This window comes from Garra rufa, chromosome 1 (assembly GCF_049309525.1).
Source record: "Garra rufa chromosome 1, GarRuf1.0, whole genome shotgun sequence".
Lineage (NCBI taxonomy): Eukaryota > Metazoa > Chordata > Actinopteri > Cypriniformes > Cyprinidae > Garra > Garra rufa.
In genome coordinates this window covers 42,140,972-42,159,935 of record NC_133361.1, presented here as the reverse complement: position 1 = coordinate 42,159,935, position 18,964 = coordinate 42,140,972, and the positions used below count along the sequence as shown (strand labels likewise).

At 37.9% G+C, this 18,964-nt stretch overlaps 1 protein-coding gene across 1 annotated transcript in view; it reads left to right on the top strand.

The window, feature by feature from the left end:
• Window positions 1–2,138: 2,138 nt before the first annotated feature.
• The window catches only part of cacng2a (calcium channel, voltage-dependent, gamma subunit 2a), a 106,445-nt gene continuing 89,619 nt past the window's right edge, over window positions 2,139–18,964 (top strand). The window contains exon 1 of the mRNA XM_073832442.1: window positions 2,139–3,723. Within this exon, the coding sequence (XP_073688543.1) occupies window positions 3,498–3,723 (226 nt within the window). The 5' untranslated portion in view covers window positions 2,139–3,497. The remainder of the gene's footprint in view (window positions 3,724–18,964) is intronic.

Here is an 18,964-nt window from a genome sequence, read left to right as displayed (position 1 = left end):
TTTAATAGGTTTAACATTAGTTTATTAGCTCGAAATATACGATAATTTGACTAGAAACAATGCAGACCGGAAATGCAAAGCATTCTTTCAGTTAAAGGAACACTCCACTTTTTTTGGAAATGGGCTCATTTTCCAACTCCCCCTGAGTTAATAAATTGAGTTTTACCGTTTTGAAATCCATTCAGCCGTTCTCCTGTTCTGGCGATATCACTTTCATAGATCATTGAATCCTATTAGACCAGTAGCATCGCGTTCAAAAATGACTAACGAGTTTTGATATTTGTTGTATTTAAAACTTGACTCTTCTGTTTTTATATCGTGTACTAAGACCGGTGGAAATGCAAAGCTGCGAGTTTCTAGGCTGATAAGATTAGGAACTACACTCCCATTCTGGCGTAATAGTCAAGGAAGTTTTCTGCCGTAATATGGCCAAAGCAGGTGGAGTATTATCAGAAATGAGTTCCCAGCTAGTTTAGCATTTGCACATGTGCTGCGTGGTATTACTGCTCCTGCTTCAGCCTTATGGTGCTTTTCCACTACACAGTACCAGCTCGCCTCGGCTCGACTCGACTCGGCTCTGTTTGGTTTTCCACTGTGTAAAAGTTGTACCTGTACCGGCTTCCAGGTACTTTTTTTCGTACCACCTCCGGCGAGGTTCCAAACGAGCTGAGGCGAGCTGAGGCGATACTAAATGTGACTTGAAAACACAGCAGACTGCTGATTGGTCAGAGAGAATCGTCACTATTCACTGCGTCATCATTGCACGCGCCAGCAATAGTATCCAGAATAACCCCACCATTTTTAAAAAGTTTGGCCAGAGATTGCGTGACATATCCAATCCATTACATATTATGACAACTCAGAAGAATACGCCGTGGTCAAACGAGGAGGTGCAGACAGCGGGTGTGTGTCGCGTAGAAGATTACGTCACGGCAGTTTCCTGCAGCGTCGCTATATGACAAACCAGGTACTATTGTAGAGGTACAGGTACAACTTTTACACAGTGGAAAACCAAACAGAGCCGAGTCGAGTCGAGCCGAGGCGAGCTGGTACTGTGTAGTGGAAAAGCGCCATTATTTTCCTAAAGTTCCTAATCTTATCAGCCTAGAAAATTGAAGCTTTGCATTTCCACCGGTCTTAGTACACAATATAACTACAGAAGAGTCAAGTTTTAAATAGGACAAATATCGAAACTCGTTGGTCATTTTTGAACGTGATGCTATTGGTCTAATAGGATTCAATGATCTATGCTAAGCTATGCTAAAAGTGATATCGCCAGAACAGGAGAACGGCTGAATGGATTTCAAAACGGTAAAACTCAACTTATTAACTCGGGGGGAGTTGGAGAACGAGCCTATTTCCAAAAAAAGTGGAGTGTTCCTTTAAGAGTCGGACTTAATTCCGTGTTTAGGAAAAACGTCTATATGAATTAATATGAATATAAATATGTTAACAAACTGCATATTTGAAATATAAACAAGAACATTCCATCCTGAAAACCTATACACTCCGTGACCCAAAAACAGTGTTTTTTTTTTAATTATAGTGCTCTTATTAGCCAGTCAGATTCGAGAACCAGAAAGAATTGGTTTATCAAAGGCTGCAATATGCTAAAGGAGTGTGCTGACGCTTGACTGAAGTGGTAACCATAGCAACAGTACGCTTATCCAGCGCTTTTCGTCAAGATTAGTAACAGTATCACACAAAATAGTCCTATCATTATTCATATTTTTAATATGAATTTTATTTTAAAATAATTAATTAACAAAATAACAAAAATGTGTTTTAAAACGTCTTTATGATAGTTGACCATATTAGCGGTATCTTATAATGTAACGTAGGCTATTATAATGAAAAGAACTTGATTTGTCAAAAAGCTTGATTACATAATCCACATAACATTTAGTCTGAAACAACCCAGCACCCTTAGTCGGCATGTAAGTATCGATTCAAATCGACGATATTCGTCCGAAACCGTAAGTAAATATCCGTATGTTTCGCTCGGTTCAAATGAGAGTTTTAACTGCACCCATTTCTGTCGCCGCACATCCCTTCTCTGTTGTATAATTTTCTCTCTCGCTCTCGCTCTCGCTCTCTCTTTCTCTCTCTCCCTCCCTCTTTCTGAGCCACAGCACGCCTGCCTACATCCCTCACCCAAATCTTCACTAGCACACAAGCAAAGGGGACCGAAGCAGACCCGTATCCTCGTTTCCCAGCACACCACGTTCCTCATTCTCAGGTCTTTTTGTCTTTTACATGGCGCAAGGGCTCTGCAAGCGGGACGGTTCTGGGTGCGAGAAAGCCAACGCGGATTTGGATAAGCGAGCATCAGTGGCGGGTGTAGAATACAGCAGTTCCGGCGCCTCCGCCTTCTCGGTCTCCTCTAGCCGGCTCTATGACGAGTAATGGTCGGCTCGTTCTGCTGGATGCTCCCTGCTCTAACCGGATCTTCGACGGCACCATATTCAACAGCAGATTGCCATTTTCGGAAGAGACCTTCAAAGAGCTAGGAGATACATATGGAAACTGGGGATCAGAATTTTAGGAAAAAGGATATATAGTAGTGCTTTATTTTATTATTCCATTTTTGCTCATTTATGTTTCGAATTTTCTCATTCCATCGTTGACTTGATTTGTCAAATTGATGCGAGAGCGGCAGCAGCAGATTTAGATTCACCTGGACATTCTTTTCGTTGGTTTTGAACTGGACTATCCTGGCCATCCATCCATCTATCCTATATTTTTTCTGCTCCTGCACTTCAATAGAGCTTTCCCTGTCCTTTCTGTTTCTCTCTCTCTCTCTGCGTCTTTCCCCCTTGATTAGAATAGACTAGGATTTGCTTAGCCATATTAAGAGAGGACCGTGTTTGTTAAGCAGCTACGTAGGTCAACAGTTGTTGTAACACATCGAATTGTTTAGATATATTAGCCTTCCATTACTCTGTCAACGCCAGTCTCAATTCCACAATCTTCCTAAACCAGTATTTATCCTCAATTGCTAACACATCAAAATCTACGCGCCTAAATTGTCATAATTAAAAGCGAGAATTGTTCAACATTGGCTTAATTGCAGTGGCGTTTGAATGACATGCTCAGGCCATTATTAAAGGCCTCGGCAATTAATTATTATCTTTGATTAGTGGCTTTGCGGCGTGAATGTTCGTGCAAGTTTAAGCTGTAGCACTAGCTGCTGCATATCTTACCTCGTTTAGAAAAAAAGACAAGGACAAACGATTTAGGACGGCAAAATTGCTCTTTGTTGGAACAGTGCGGAAAGCGTACCGTTCCACTCCAAAAACAAGCGAAATAGCCAGAAAGGCTCACCTATTTCTTCCTTAATCGGTTCTCACCCAAACGCAACCATAAGGTTCCTACCGCATCCTCCCCCTTCCCCCTCCTTTCGCTCAAATATATCCCATTTTTTTAATTTGGTTTGGTCCCGTAAATTTTCAAATATTTATTTCCTATACATCAAAAGGAAAGGGGGTCCCCCTTTCATGGAATGCGGAAACATGGGTGTGTTTGACCGCGGAGTTCAGATGTTATTGACCACGGTGGGCGCGTTCGCTGCCTTCAGTCTCATGACCATCGCGGTGGGCACGGACTACTGGCTGTACTCGCGCGGCGTGTGTAAGATCAAGAGCAACAACGAGAACGAGACCAGCAAGAAGAACGAAGAGGTGATGACCCATTCGGGACTGTGGAGGACATGTTGCTTGGAAGGTAAGACAACTCTCTCATTCTCTCTTTTATCCACCCGATGACGTTCAGTGGTCACCCATTTGCATTAGAGGGTCCATCTCAGCATGTGCACACGTGTTCCCGTCGGTTGTTAGGGAAACGCATCTTAGGCCTGCTGCTCTCACGGTGGTTCAGCGGCGCTGCATTCAGAACCACGGACAGCGACAGCGGCGCACAATACTAAAGCTGATGCGTAAAGATCTTAAACAGGGTCTACTTTCCCAGATTATCCAAACACAATGCTATCTCTTTTAGCTAAATGTGTTGTTAATTGGTTTCTTGTTGGTCTAAGATGGCTATGCTCTAGCTCACACTCTTAAAAAGGGTGTTTTTGCAGTGATGCAATAGAACAGTGGTTCTCAACTCTGGCCTGCAAGATCTATTTTAGCTCCAACCTTGATCAAACTCACATGCCTGTAACTTTCTAGTGATCCTACAGACCTTGATTACCTTGTTCGGGTGTGTTTGATTAGGGTTGGAGATGAAATCAACAGGAAAATGGATCTTGGGGCCAGCGTTGAGAACCCCTGCCGTAGAAGAACCATTTTTGGTTCCCAAAAGAACCATCAGAGAACAGTTCCTAAAAGAACCATTTTGAAGAACATTTTAAAAATCTAAAGAACCTTTTCTGCATTTAAAAGGTTCCATGGATGTTTAAGGTTCTTCATAGAACCATTGATGCCAATAATGAACCTTTATTTTTAAGAGTGCATGACCAGCTTGGACCAGCAAATGACCATCTTAGGCCAGCTAGAAACCATCTACCACAGCTACCATCTTAAAAGATTATTTTTGGGTTCAACTAAAAATAAAAAATTATGTCATCATTTGCTCACCCTCATGTCATTCCAAATTACTTTCTTTCATCTGAGGAACACAAATTATATCTGGGGATAAAATCACTAAATCACTGTATGGATAAAAATCTTATTTTGTGTTTCACAGAAGAAAGTGAGTCAGACAGGTTTAAAAAGGACATTTAAAAAAAAAACATTCTTTTTTTTCATTCCACAAACAGGAAAAAGGTTCTTAAGATTTTTAAGAACTGTACACTGAAAGGTTTTTAGAGGAACCGAATGTGACCCTGGACCACAAAACCAGTCATAAGGGTCAAATTTTTAAAATTGGGATTTATACATTATCTGAAAGCTGAATAAATACACTTTCCATTGATGTATGGTTTGTTAAGATGGGACAATATTTGGTGCAAAAAAAATCTAAATATTAAAAAAAAAAAAAAAAAAGCTGTCCAAATGAAGGTTCTCGCAATGTATATTACTAATCAAACATTTTGATATATTTACAGTAGAAATGTCTACTAGGTACTAAATGTCTTAATGGAACATGATCTTTACTTAATATCTTAATGATTTTGGATAATTTTGATTTTTTCCGATAATTTTGACCCATACAATGTATATTTGGCTATTACTACAAATATACCTGTGCTACTTAAGATTGGTTTTGTGGTCCAGGGCCACAAAAATACTTCCTCTACAGCACTGCTGTGAAACCACCCTTTTGAAACCTTTATTTTTAAGAATGGATAAGTAAATGATGACGCAAGTTACATTTTGGGGTTAACTATATCCCTTTAAGAAGGATTTTCCCACAGGGGAAAGTTATGGATGTAAAAGCAGATAAATGCATGTGTGCACTACTGGGACTTCCACTGGGTAACACCTGGGTAAAAAAATCGCTACTCGCATGCACCGTGTTCAGAATGGCTCTGTGTAAGTCAGGTCAACATACACAGACTGTTGATTTCCTGTCATGCTTCAGTGGCTGCACTGACTGCTGACTTTGGCCTAGCAATGTCACCTTGTGAGGTCACAGAGCATAACAAATCCTCATCCTCACCAAGGCTAGGAAGAGGCCTGGGTCTCTGAGGTACACGGCCATATGCTATCTGTACAAATCCTTTGGTGCATCTAAAGCACGGGAAGATCTATAGAGGAAAATCTATGTAGCATTATATACAGCCAAATGTGTTAGATTACAAGGCATACTGACAGACTGGATGTTGATCTTAATCATCATTATGACAGCATGAGTTCTCACAGCCATATGTTGATTAAGGCAAGACGAGTGACTTTGACCACATCTTTGAGCTTGTCCCTAACAGCTGCTCTTTCATTTTATCCTTAAGGTTTGTCTGTCAAATGACCCGAAAGACTCAAGGCTTACAACCTTGATGTGTAGGAATCTCTAGGATTAAAAGGGGCTTCATGAAATGACTCTGATGAACATTTCCATGTAAAATATTTCCTAATAGCCTCTAATGCAGTGCCTCTGTGTGTCACTGGCACCACAAAATTCCACATGGTAGTCAGTCAGTTGTAATTTATGATTCATTTTAGCTCTCAGTTACACAGATATTGCAGACCGAGGTCAAATTCTTTGGAATAGCAATACGGTTTGATTCAGTTCAGCTCATAAACTGATACTCTAGCAGAATTGAAATTTGCCTTTCTGTGTGTCACAAAATAAATCCTACCCTCTTAAACAGGCAAAGTGATCACTAAACAACACACTTAAATAGCAGAACATACACTTAAATTGTTGATTACAGTCAGCTCATTTGCAAAATTAGGTGTGGGTCTATGATAGGTCTTAATTAGAAGAGGATTGTGCTGCTTGAATGTGAAGCATCTCTGTTTCTTCTGTTCTCAGTTCAGGCTCACACAGATCTCACGCTCAGACTATGACAAAAGCAATTAGCTGCAACAGTAAATAACACTTATCCCTCAACCTACACGGTTGTATCCATCAACCAGGTGCCGCCTCTCAGAGCTCGTCTTGCACTGCCATCTCATAGACTGTGTGTAGGCAGGCCGGGATGTAAATCTCAGTGGTCAGTGCAGAAGATGATTTGCTGGGGAGGAATAGATTTACAGCATGCAGGTGGGCAAGAGTGTTAGTGTAATCTGTCCCTGGAGTGCTCCAAACTGATGAGAGAGGGGAAACACCCTCACCGGACTGTCCTCAGCAATATTAGCAATGCTTCAGATATTTAACATCACATCTACTCTCACACCCACCCACGTATGAAGTACACTATATACCAATCCAGAGAATCACACCTACAAAAAGACTTGCATATCTTGGCTCAGTCAGATGCATTATAACTTACTGAGCAACAGAAAAGAACCAATGTATATTACATTATTATTAGTAATATGCATTGCTAAGAACTTCATTGGGACAACTTTAAAGGCGATTTTCTCAATATTTTGATTTTTTGCACCCTCAGATTTCAGGTTTTCAAATAGGTGTATGTCAGCCATATATCATACTATCTTAACAAAGCATACATCAATGGAAAGCTTATTTATTCAGCTTTTAGATTTCAATTGCCCCCTATGACTGGTTGTGTGGTCTAGGGTCAAATATGTGATAAGTGCCCCTATTATGGCATTTCGAATATTGCCGTTCATGCAGTGTGTAATGTATATGAGTGCTCAAAAACATTTCTTATTATTATCACTGTTGAAAACAGCTGTTCTTCTTCAAATTTTTGTGGAATACAGTTTTTCAGGATACATTAATGAATATAAAGTTCAAAAGAACAGCATTTATTTGAAATTAATGGTAATATTTTAGAATAGGGAACACATATTTTTTCCTGAACAAACGTCTTATTTGCTGATTATCAATAGTTAGTAAATTAGTTGTTAAGTTTAGGTATGGGGTAGGATTAAGGGATCTAAAATATGTGACCCTGGACAACAAAACCAGTCTTAAGTAGCACAGGTATATTTGTAGCAATCAACAAAATACACTGTATGGGTCAAAATTATAAATTTTTCTTTTATGCAAAAAATCATTAGGATATTAACTAAACATCATGTTCCATGAAGATATTTAGTAAATTTCATAGAGTAAATATATCAAAGCTTAATTTTTAATTAGTAATATGAATTGCTAAGAACTTTATTTGGCCAACTTTAAAGGTGATTTTCTCAGTATTTAGATTTTTTTGCACCCTCAGATTCCAGATTTTCAAATAGTTGTATCTCAGCCAAATATTGTTCTATCCTAACAAACCATACATACATCAATGGATGGTTATTTATTTAGCTTTCAGGTGATATATAAATCTCAATTTCAGAAAATTGACCCAGTGCAGAATAAGGGATTAATATGTGCTTTATAAGTACCAATACACAGCTAACATGCTAGTAATATGCATGGTAATAAATAACTAGTTAATAGTGAGAATTAGTCCTTAAAATAAAGTGTTACCAATTTTTTGTAGCATTGGTAATGTCACATTTTATAAATTTAATACATCATTGCTTAATAAAAGTAATACTAACTAAATATAACCAATTCCAAACTTCTGAACATTAAAATGTAAAATTCTTAAAATAACGTCAGTGTCAATAATGCTTTGAGCAAAGCTGCAAAAATAATTTATAGAGAGCCTTGTTTATAGAGAATCTTTAAGCTATTCTTGTAGCTGGCTCATGGCTAATGGCTCATTCACTCTTTATTCTTAGATATATTAGAGTTGCTTTTAGTATTTGCATTTAATTCTAATGTCAGCAGGTCTATTTTGTTCTTAATGAACTTATAATGTTTAAAAAAGTATGTTTGAACACCTTAGAGGCACACTTAAAAACATATGGATGCCATTAGATAAAAAACCAAGAGGCATATATTAAAATAAATAGCACAAGCACAAGAAAAACAGGAAGTTTCTGTTTGTTTTAAATGATAAGATAATGGACACAGACACAAATAAGGACACAATGCACACCTCTTAGAAAACAATCTGTAGAGAAATGGATGATGTAATGTCAGAAAATTACTAGTACATTTTCGGTTACGTTTACTGACATTTCCTTCAAGCCTAAAACAAACTATGCACTGGGTATTTTAAATCACAGGTAAAACACCTGTGAAATTGACTGGAAAATCATACATTACCATGAAACCAGCTGATTAAAAGTCACATTTATGGTAAGAAATGTAAAGTTACTTCGGCAATAAAGTTTGTTTGCGGATGCCACTTAATTCGACTTGTTATCTAATACAATTCATACACTTTTAAACTAGGCTTAAACGTCCAAATACTTTTAATGGCCACTGCACATTTTCAGCTTATAACTTTTTTATTTCCATCCTCAATCACAAAGCAAAGAGTGTCAAACCAGATAATTAGGCCCGAGTTTTTAAAAATAAATTTCGACACAAAAGCAAAGCACAATGCACTTGCAGTTATCGCACCTCTCAGTGAAAGATGACAGCTTGTTAAGGTCTTATTCTGGACACCCACGGAGCCATTATAGTGCCACTGCAGATTACAATGTGTCCCTATAGTGAGTGGAAGCAAATATGAATCAGCATGACATTGCATGTACACATGAACAAACTCTGCCATGATAGAACACAAGCTAGAATATAAGGTGGGCCACCATTACCGTAGTGACTCAGACCCAAGTGTACTTCAGCAGAACTACAGGTAATCTGCGTTATTAATCTTCATTACGCTAACAATGGATGTGAGGGTACAGCACAGCGAGAGCGCAGCAACAGCGCAGCAAAGTACAGTGACAAAAGAGGCACAGTTATATTCCTCGCATACCCAACACTTATCATTTCGAATCTCTGCGACAGCAACTTTCCCAAGAAGACAGATCATTCTCCCGAATGCTTTGAGTCGCTGTGAATATTTTCCGGGCCAAGGGGGGCTGCTGCTAATGAATGGACTTCCTGCGCAAGTTTTCCATTCGCATGCGGCCAAAGCGTGTGTTTGAAGAGATAACCAGCGCCATCTCAGCAGGAGGGGTGAAAAATACTCTTGCATTTTTCTCACCTCTCACTAGTTCATGCTCACAAATCTGCTCTTTGTAAACAGCCGTGTGTGAGGTCTCATGTCCGGTGTTCATCCAGGTTGACTGAACCAATGCGGCCACGTTGTTCTAGTATTTGTAAATCATATCTTGTGATCAAAATGCTCATGTGTGAGACTTTTAGGCTTAGAAAATGTCATATTTTTCTATGTTGGATATAGACTGACAAGCCGTGGGTCTTAGTCGTACCCTCCGCTGCTGTAGAGACGGATTACGCTCATAAACTGATCAGATAAGGATTACTAGCCTGGCATGGATCTGCCCAGCTAATGACCCAGGTTCAGAGTGGAATTACGCAGTATTACAACACTACTGCATGCTTCAGTTTGCTCACACAGGCTACTTGCCCCCAAAACAATCAGCCAGCTGTACACTTACCAAAGGAAAAACCCAACCATTTTTTTCTTTGGCATGCCCACCCTCTGTAACACTTCAATACTATGATCCACTTATCCTATAAACACCAGTGATGTGATGAACAGTAAGGGGAAAAAAACTGGAAGCCAGCATTTCCATTGCCAAACATCCTCTCAGGTTAACTTATAGGAGAAGAGCTGTTCATTCAATGCCTTTTCTCATCAGATGATCACTGCAGTTTTGAGGTGTCATATTTCTAGCTATATATATATTCAGCTATGACATTAAAGGGCCAAAGTGAGTATATGGTGACATTTGATAAAATGATAAATGTTATTATTGGAAGTTTACAGAAGTTAATTAGGTAGTTAAATAGCAAGGATTCATTGAATTTTTGAACAAAGTGATGGTAAATACATTTCATTGCTATAAAAATTGAAGGATCATGTGGCACTAAAGACTGCACATTCAGCTTTGCAGGAATGAATTACAGTTTAAAATATTAAAATAGACAATGACAAATTAATACATAATATAATGTATTCGTGTATGTTTAATCAAATAAATAGTGAACACTTTTTCAAAAACTTTAAAAAGAGGCAAAGTGTAAATAGCATATTTTGTTAGTGATCGTGCAAATAGCAATAGATTCTATTTACACTATATAAAAATAGTGTTTTCTGCTATTTATACTATTCCAAATAGTGAGAAATATCCTACCTGATCTCCTGATGAAAACGTACCTCTGGGAACTTTTTCGCAAGACGTGAAATACATACCAATAAGTACATATCACTGCAGTTTCCAACAGAAATGAACACTAGAGGCGGTAAAACAGTGAGCACTTGTAATCGTTTTTATACACAGTTATTATTATAGCTCCATACATTTCGCTTTCCGGAGATAACAAGCTTGCTCGGTAGCTCAGCCGACACGGAATTGGGCTTAGGATATTGAAACCTTGGGTACAAATCCTGTGAAAACATGACTCACAATGAAAGAGCTGAAAGATGAGAGATTAAAAAATAAGCTAAAACGGCATGCTTGCGATTGCGTTTTTACATCACATTCACTTTTGTTCATACTATCGGGTAGTGCAGATGGTACGTTATTTTAAAACAGAATTAGAGTTATAGCGACAAAACCAACATCACATAAAATGTACCATATGTGCATTCATCAGTTCCGGGGAAAAATACCAAACACTCTTAACGTCACCCAGTGGACAATTCACATCGAATGTGGCACGAAACATGCATGCTGGTACGTATTTCGCATTTTGCGAAAATGTTTCCACAGGTACGTTTTCGTCATGATATCAGGTTGTAATTATCTGCACCTCAGTATTATGATACTTTATAAAACATTATGCAATAATAATGTATTTATAGTGTAAATTATCTTTTTTATTAAAATTATTAAGTGATGCCGCCTTTTTGGGACACTAAAGCCCTCCCTACACATACTTTATTTTTTAACTTTAGATTATTTTCTTAATTCTTATATAAATGCCTTTCTGATGTGATATGAGATGTGAAAAGCGAGAAGAATGAGTTTGGCAAAAGGCGGATTCGAACTCGGGTCGATTGTGTCAAAAAGACTGCGCGACTTGCTTTACCAGCTACACCACTGGAGCTGTTTTTTGCTAGCCATCTTATCTTATGTTGACTAGCCCAACCACACCTCTGCCAACAAGGCGGATTTGCACTGTGTGTAAATAGCATCCTGATCTCATGACGAAAACGTACTTGGGGAACTTTATTGTAAGATGCGCAATACGTACCGCCATGTATGTTTCGTGATATATTCGATGTGAAATGTCCACTGAGTGGTGCTGAAAGAGGTTTTTTTTTTCCCCGGGAACAGATGTGTACATATAGTACGTTTTATGTGACGTTGGTTTTGTACGTGCCACCGCAGTTCTGACTTGAAATTGAATTAAGTGGTGCTATAACTCTAATGCTCCATGATGTTTTAAAATAATGTACCATCTGCACTACACCTAAACCTACTCAATAGTACATAAAAAAGCAAATGTGATGTAAAGACACAATCACAAACATGCCGTTTTGGCTTGTTTTTTTTTTGTTTTGTTTTTTTCAACTCTTTCCTCGTGAGTCATGTTTTTCACCGGATTTGTACCCAACGATTCCGCATCCTAAGTCCAATACCGTGTCAGTTTAGCTACCAAACAAGCTTGTTACATCCGGAAAGTGAAATATATGAAGCTGTAATCATAACTGTGTACGAAAACGATTACAAGTGCTTGCTCTTTTACCACCTCTAGTGTTCATTTCTGTTGGAAACTGCAGTAATATGTACTTATCAGCAGGTATTTCGTGTCATGCGAAAAAGTATGTATTCGTAAATAGACACTCCATTTAAAAATATCTTACTGACTTTTTAAATGGTAGTGTATCTTTTAAAAGGGTAGTTCCAAATTGTGAAAACATTTTATGTCCACATTATTCTAAAATTGTATGCTTTTCCAAAAAATGCACCATAAAAGCATCATAAAAGTTTCCAAATTATATGTGCACTACATTCCAAGTCTTTTGAAGCCAAATGAACAGGTTTACATTTGCATTTATCCGTTTAGCAGTTAGAAAAGTGTGGCTTGAACATTCTGCTATAAACAATCTTTTTTGAGTTCCACAGAAAAAAAGAAAGCAATATAGGTGACATAAGGGTGAGTAAATGATGACAGAACTTTCATTTTTTGGATGCACTGTCCATTTAAACAATGACAGAAGCCATTTGTTTTGAAGAATAATGATCTTATTTAGAGCTAATGTACTGGCAAGCCGGTTCTCATTTTGAACTTCTCAAATGCAGGACACGCAGTCGCAACAGCGGATCGTTTTTTTTTTTTTTTTTTTTTGCGACATCTAGACAACCTCTGCCAGAATCAGAGGACAAAATTCTCCTCTGCCGCTCAGACAGGAGGGAACATAATGAGGGTCTCAGGGGCATTATTAATATTGGATTGGGAGACGGCCCGGGTGGAATACCACTTGAATCATCCTCATTCTGATTCAGCTCTGAAAGCAGGTTGAATGTGACGGCAGTGATCAGAGTGCAACAGAACAGTCTGTTCCACATCTCATTTCTCACCGTTTCTCTTCTCTATTGCTTGCTTTCTCTCTCCTGCTTTTGCTTCTTTCTACCTGAACACTGGCAGGTGTGTGTGTAGGAGTACTCATGCTATTCTGGAACTCCTGTCTCCCCCACACAATTGACCCTCTACTGGGGATGCACATCTGCAAGAGCGAAATCCCTTTTAAGAGCTGTTCTGCATTCTCCTTCTATAACGGAAGGCTAAATGATCATAGAGCCCCTGTAATAAACTATACATGGTGTGGGGAAATTAGAAAGGATCATAAACGTAACTGTTTGACAGTCTTGTCACGGGTAGGAGGAGCAGAGTGGTGATATTCATCATTCCTCCAATCATCTTCTCCAGAGCTGCTGGCTGCCTTCATCTGGGGATTGTGAGGGATTGAATGACACAGGCTTGCTGGTTGCTTTTGGTCTTGGTGCGCTGTGTGATTTTCTGCACTTTGACCCAGGAAACAGATCAATAGAGGACACTCACAGGATTTGTGTGTGAGAACGGCCTCTATAGTATAACATCACCGATTATAGCTGATGAATGAATGCAACAGTACAGATAAGCAGAGGCAAATTACGTTAACATTTCAGCGTATAACACTTAGAGCTACAAACCATATAGTCACATCCCTTTCTGTCTTCTGTGGAACACAAAACAAGATGTTTAGCAGAGTTTTGAGACTGTTGTTTTCCATTCATTGAAAGTCAGAGAGTCAAAGAACATTATAAAATGTTCCATTTGACTTGTGCACCAAGTCTTTTAAAACCATATAGCCATTTTGTAAGTAAGAGTAAACTATACTAAAATGTCATATACTAGCATTTAAAAGTTTGTGGTCAGTAAAATTTGTAACATTTTTTTAAAGAAGTCATTTACGCTCACCAAAGCTGCATTTTTAATAAAAAAATTGGTAAAACCAGTAATATTTTGAAATACAATTTAAACGGTTTTCTATTTTCTATAAATGTAATTAATTCCTGTGATGGTAAAACTGAATTTTCAGCAGCCATTCAGCAGTCTTTGGTGTCACATGATCCTTCAGAAATCATTTTAATATGCTGATTTACTGCTCAAGAAACATTTCCAAAGTTTCCATCCAAAGTTGAGAATTTAATTTTTGTGCAAAACTGGAATACTACATACAACATTTGTGAATAAGCACTGTTTCCATCCATCAAGTCAAAGAGAACAAACTTGTAATTTCCTGATAAACTGTCAATAAATTTCATAAAAAAAGTAGGAGAAGCCATATAATAATTTTCATATCTAATAATTTACTTGCTCATTGGGAACACAGTTGTGAAAGAGAGTTCTGGGAGGCAATTATACAGAAATACTTTGACGACAGACTACCATCTGAGATTTCAGAATGACCATAACTACATTTCAGATGTTGTGCAACAAGATCGGTCCGCTGGTTAGTCAGTTATGACATCGCATTAACGTCCCATGAGTTTTTCGTTTTTCCATTACTTGTTTCTTACGCGATACTTCAAAATGAGTATAAAAACAGGGTGATAGAAACACAGCTATTGTTGAAAACAGATGTGCTGCTTATTTTGTGAAAACTGTGATGTGCTACACTTCTTTTTAGGATTTAATGAATAGAAAGTTCATCATTTATTTGAAATAGAACTTTGTAACAATTTAAAAGTCTTTACTGTTACTGTTAATCAATTAAATGCATCCTTGATTAATATAATTATTAAAGGAGTAGTTCACTTCCAGAACAAAAATGTACAGATAACGTACACACTTGCTTGTCATCTAACATGTTTGTGTCTTTCTTTCTTCAGTCATAAAGAAATTGTTTTTTGAGGAAAACATTTCAGGATTTCTCTCCATATAATAGACTTCACCACTATCGTGCCCCTGAGTATGAACTTCCAAAATGTAGTTTAAATGCAGCTTCAAGTGGCTCTAAACAATGCCAGCCAAGGACGAAGGGTCTTATCTAGCGCAATTGATCAGTTATTTTCTAAAAAAAATGACAATTTATATACTTTTTAACCTCAAACACTAGTCTTGTCTAGCTCTGCGTCAACTCTGTGTATTCCAATTCATGACAGTTAGGGTATGTCAAAAAAACTCCCATCTCATTTTCTCCTACAACTTTGAAATCGGCCCACATCGCTGTTTTACCATTTTTGTAAAGGGCGTTTGACCTCCTTTGCATGTTCACTTTGTAAACACTGGGTCTGTACTTCTGCAGCAATGTAGGGTGATTTTGAAGCTGGAGGAGAAATGAGATGGGAGTTTTTCCACATACCCTAACTGTCTTGAACCGGAATACACAGAATAAAATCTCACTGACCCTAAACTTCTGAATGGTAGTCAGTATTTAATCTACTTATAGTACTATTTTAATGCATTTAAATATACAGTCGTGACCAAAAGTTTTGAGAATTACATAAATATTGGAAATTGGAAAAGTTGCTGCTTAAGTTTTTATCATATCAATTTGCATATACTCCAGAATGTTATGAAGAGTGATCAGATGAATTGCATAGTCCTTCTTTGCCATGAAAATTAAAGTAATCCCGAAAAAAATCTTTCCACTGCATTGTTAAGAAGGCTTCAGGGCGTCCAAGAAAGTCCAGCAAGCGCCAGGATCATCTCCTAAAGAGGATTCAGCTGCGGGATCAGAGTGCCACCAGTGCAGAGCTTGCTCAGGAATGGCAGCAGGCAGGTGTGAGCGCATCTGCACCCACAGTGAGGCCAAGACTTTTGGAAGATGGCCTGGTGTCCAGAAGGGCAGCAAAGAAGCCACTTCTCTCCAAAAAAAACTTCAGGGACAGATTGATCTTCCGCAAAAAGTATGGCGAATGGACTACTGAGGACTGGGGCAAAGTCATATTCTCCGATGAAGCCTCTTTCTGATTGTTTGGGGCATCTGGAAAAAGGCTTGTCCGGTGAAGAAAAGGTGAGCGCTACCATCAGTCCTGTGTCATGCCAACAGTAAAGCATCCTGAGACCATTCATGTGTGGGGTTGCTTCTCATCCAAGGGAGTGGGCTCACTCACAATTTTGCCCAAAAACACAGCCATGAATAAAGAATGGTACCAAAACACCCTCCAACAGCAACTTCTTCCAACAACCCAACAACAGTTTGGTGAAGAACAATGCATTTTCCAGCACGATGGAGCACCGTGCCATAAGGCAAAAGTGATAACTAAGTGGCTCGGGGACCAAAACGTTGAAATTTTGGGTCCATGGCCTGGAAACTCCCCAGATCTTAAAACTTGTGGTCAATCCTCAAGAGGCGGGTGGACAAACAAAAAGCCACTAATTCTGACAAACTCCAAGAAGTGATTATGAAAGAATGGGTTGCTATCAGTCAGGATTTGGCCCAGAAGTTGATTGAGAGCATGCCCAGTTGAATTGCAGAGGTCCTGAAAAAGAAGGGCCAACACTGCAAATACTGACTCTTTGCATAACTGTCATGTAATTGTCGATAAAAGCCTTTGAAACGTATGAAGTGCTTGTAATTATATTTCAGTACATCACAGAAACAACTGAAACAAAGATCTAAAAGCAGTTTAGCAGCAAACTTTGTGAAAACTGATATTTTTGTCATTCTCAAAACTTTTGGCCACGACTGTACAGTATTCAAATATGGTGCATCAAAACACTTTTAAAATTAGACTTTGAGGTTTGAGACCAAAGGTGGACAAGAAGATATTTCTGTCTGTTCTTCACTGATCCCAACACTTCAGAAGACCTAGAATATAAATAATATAGATTACTTCAATGGGACTCTTTGTAATTGTTTAAGATTAAGAGACTTTGGTCTCCATTTACTAATTGTATGGAACAGAACATCGTGAACTTCCTGCCTAACATCTTACATGATGAAAAAAGAAACATCAAAAATGTACTTGGAACGGCATGAGGATGAGTAAATGATGGTAGGATTTCATTTTGGAGTGAACTATTCCTTCAAGAGAGACTCTGTCTACAGCACATAGTTCATTTAAAATAAAGAGTAGATTTGTTTGAAATGTTTGGTAAAGATGCAAAAGGAATTTGACTATACCGCAGCTCATTTCATTGCACCGATTACCACAAAGCTCTTTTTTTGCCTTGCAGAACTCAACATGCACATCTACACAAAGAGGTCTGTGGTAATTCAGAAATTTACTCTGTACTTGCGCATGCAGTCCCAAAATCTTTGTGATACTATTATACTAAGCAAGAGCAATTATATAGAATTGATCTCATTTCCACTGTTGTAGACTGTGCAGTCGACATTAGGACATTTCTGTGATAATGTTAAAAGGCGATCATTCATTTATTCCCCCCACACCCCCTTCTCGGATGGCCATTTTGCCGATTTAAAGCAGTGAGAGGAAATCCCGCCATAAATGCTGATTAACTCTATATCTGCTCCATTCATTTTAAGTCAAAGCGTTTTGCTGTTTTTTCCCCGATAGCGGCGGTGGAATCTGCAGCCCTCTCAGGTGTGATGAATTGGTGGTGTCCTTGGCACAGTTCATTTGCAATCCATTACAGCGCATTAGCTTTGTGTCAGAGAGGAACCCAAACACCATGCATCACTAAAGTGAGGGGATGCGATCAGATACCCCAACTTACACCCACATACCATCGACTTGCAAAGCGCATCTGAATTTCAGTTGGTCATTTATAATGTATGTTGAAATTAGGCCAAAACTGTTGAAAGGAATTGTGAAATATATAGAAAACTGAACAAAACCTTTTATAGCATTTATAGCTTAGGAAACTCACATATGCTTCATCCAAGTATCACCTTTGTGTTTGTCCTTAGGAAGTGACTGATATAATTTTTGACATACAGATAAAAGTATATATAGTATAATACGATATATAGTGTAAAGAGAGAGTATATATACAAATATATACACCACCATTCAAACATTTAGGGTCTGTAAGATTATTATTTTTTTAATATTCTTTAATGCTCACCAAGGCTGCCTTTATTTAATCAAAAATACAGTACTAAACCACAGTAAAAACAGTAATTTAACATTTGCTTTTAAATTTGTTTTCTTTATATTACATTTTCAGCAGCCATTACTTCAGTCTTCAGTGTCACACGATCCTTCGGAAATCATTCTAACATGCTGATTCATTTCTATATATGTATATATAGTGCTCAGCAGATGCTGCTATACATATACATATTATATGTGTGTGTATATATAGCATCTGCTGAGCACTAGTTTTCTCAGATTTTGTCTTGTTCATCCATCCTTCCATCCATTCATAAATATATTAAAAAAAAAAAAAATCCGCATATATACTGCTATTGCATTGAACTTATTGCTTTTTTTTCTATTTTATATATATGACCCTGGACCACAAATCATCAAGTAGCATGGGCATATTTGTAGCATTAGCCAAAAATACATTGTATGTGTCAAAATTATCGCCCAAAATTATTAGAAGTAAAGATCATGTTCCATGAAGATATTTTGTAAATTTCCTACTGTAAATATATCAAAACGTGTTTTTTTATTAGTAATATGCATTGCTAAGAACTTCATTTGGACGGTTTTAAAGGCAATTTTCTCAGTATTTAGATTTTTTTGCACCCTCAGATTCCAGATTTTCAAATAGCTGTATCTCGGCCAAATATTGTCCTATCCTAACAAACCATACATCAGTGAACATTTTGAAAAATTGACCCTTATGGGTTTTGTGATCCAGGGTCACATTTAGCATATTTTGTCTTTTGTCTTTGGGGCTGCTTTAAATTGATCAAAAATGATGATAAAGACATTTACAATATTCCAAAATATTTCTATTTCAGATAAATGCTGTTCTTCTGACCTTTCTATTCATTAAAAAAAAAACTGAAAAAATTCTACTCAGCTATTTTCAACATAATATTTAATAAACGGTTTTTGAGCAGCAA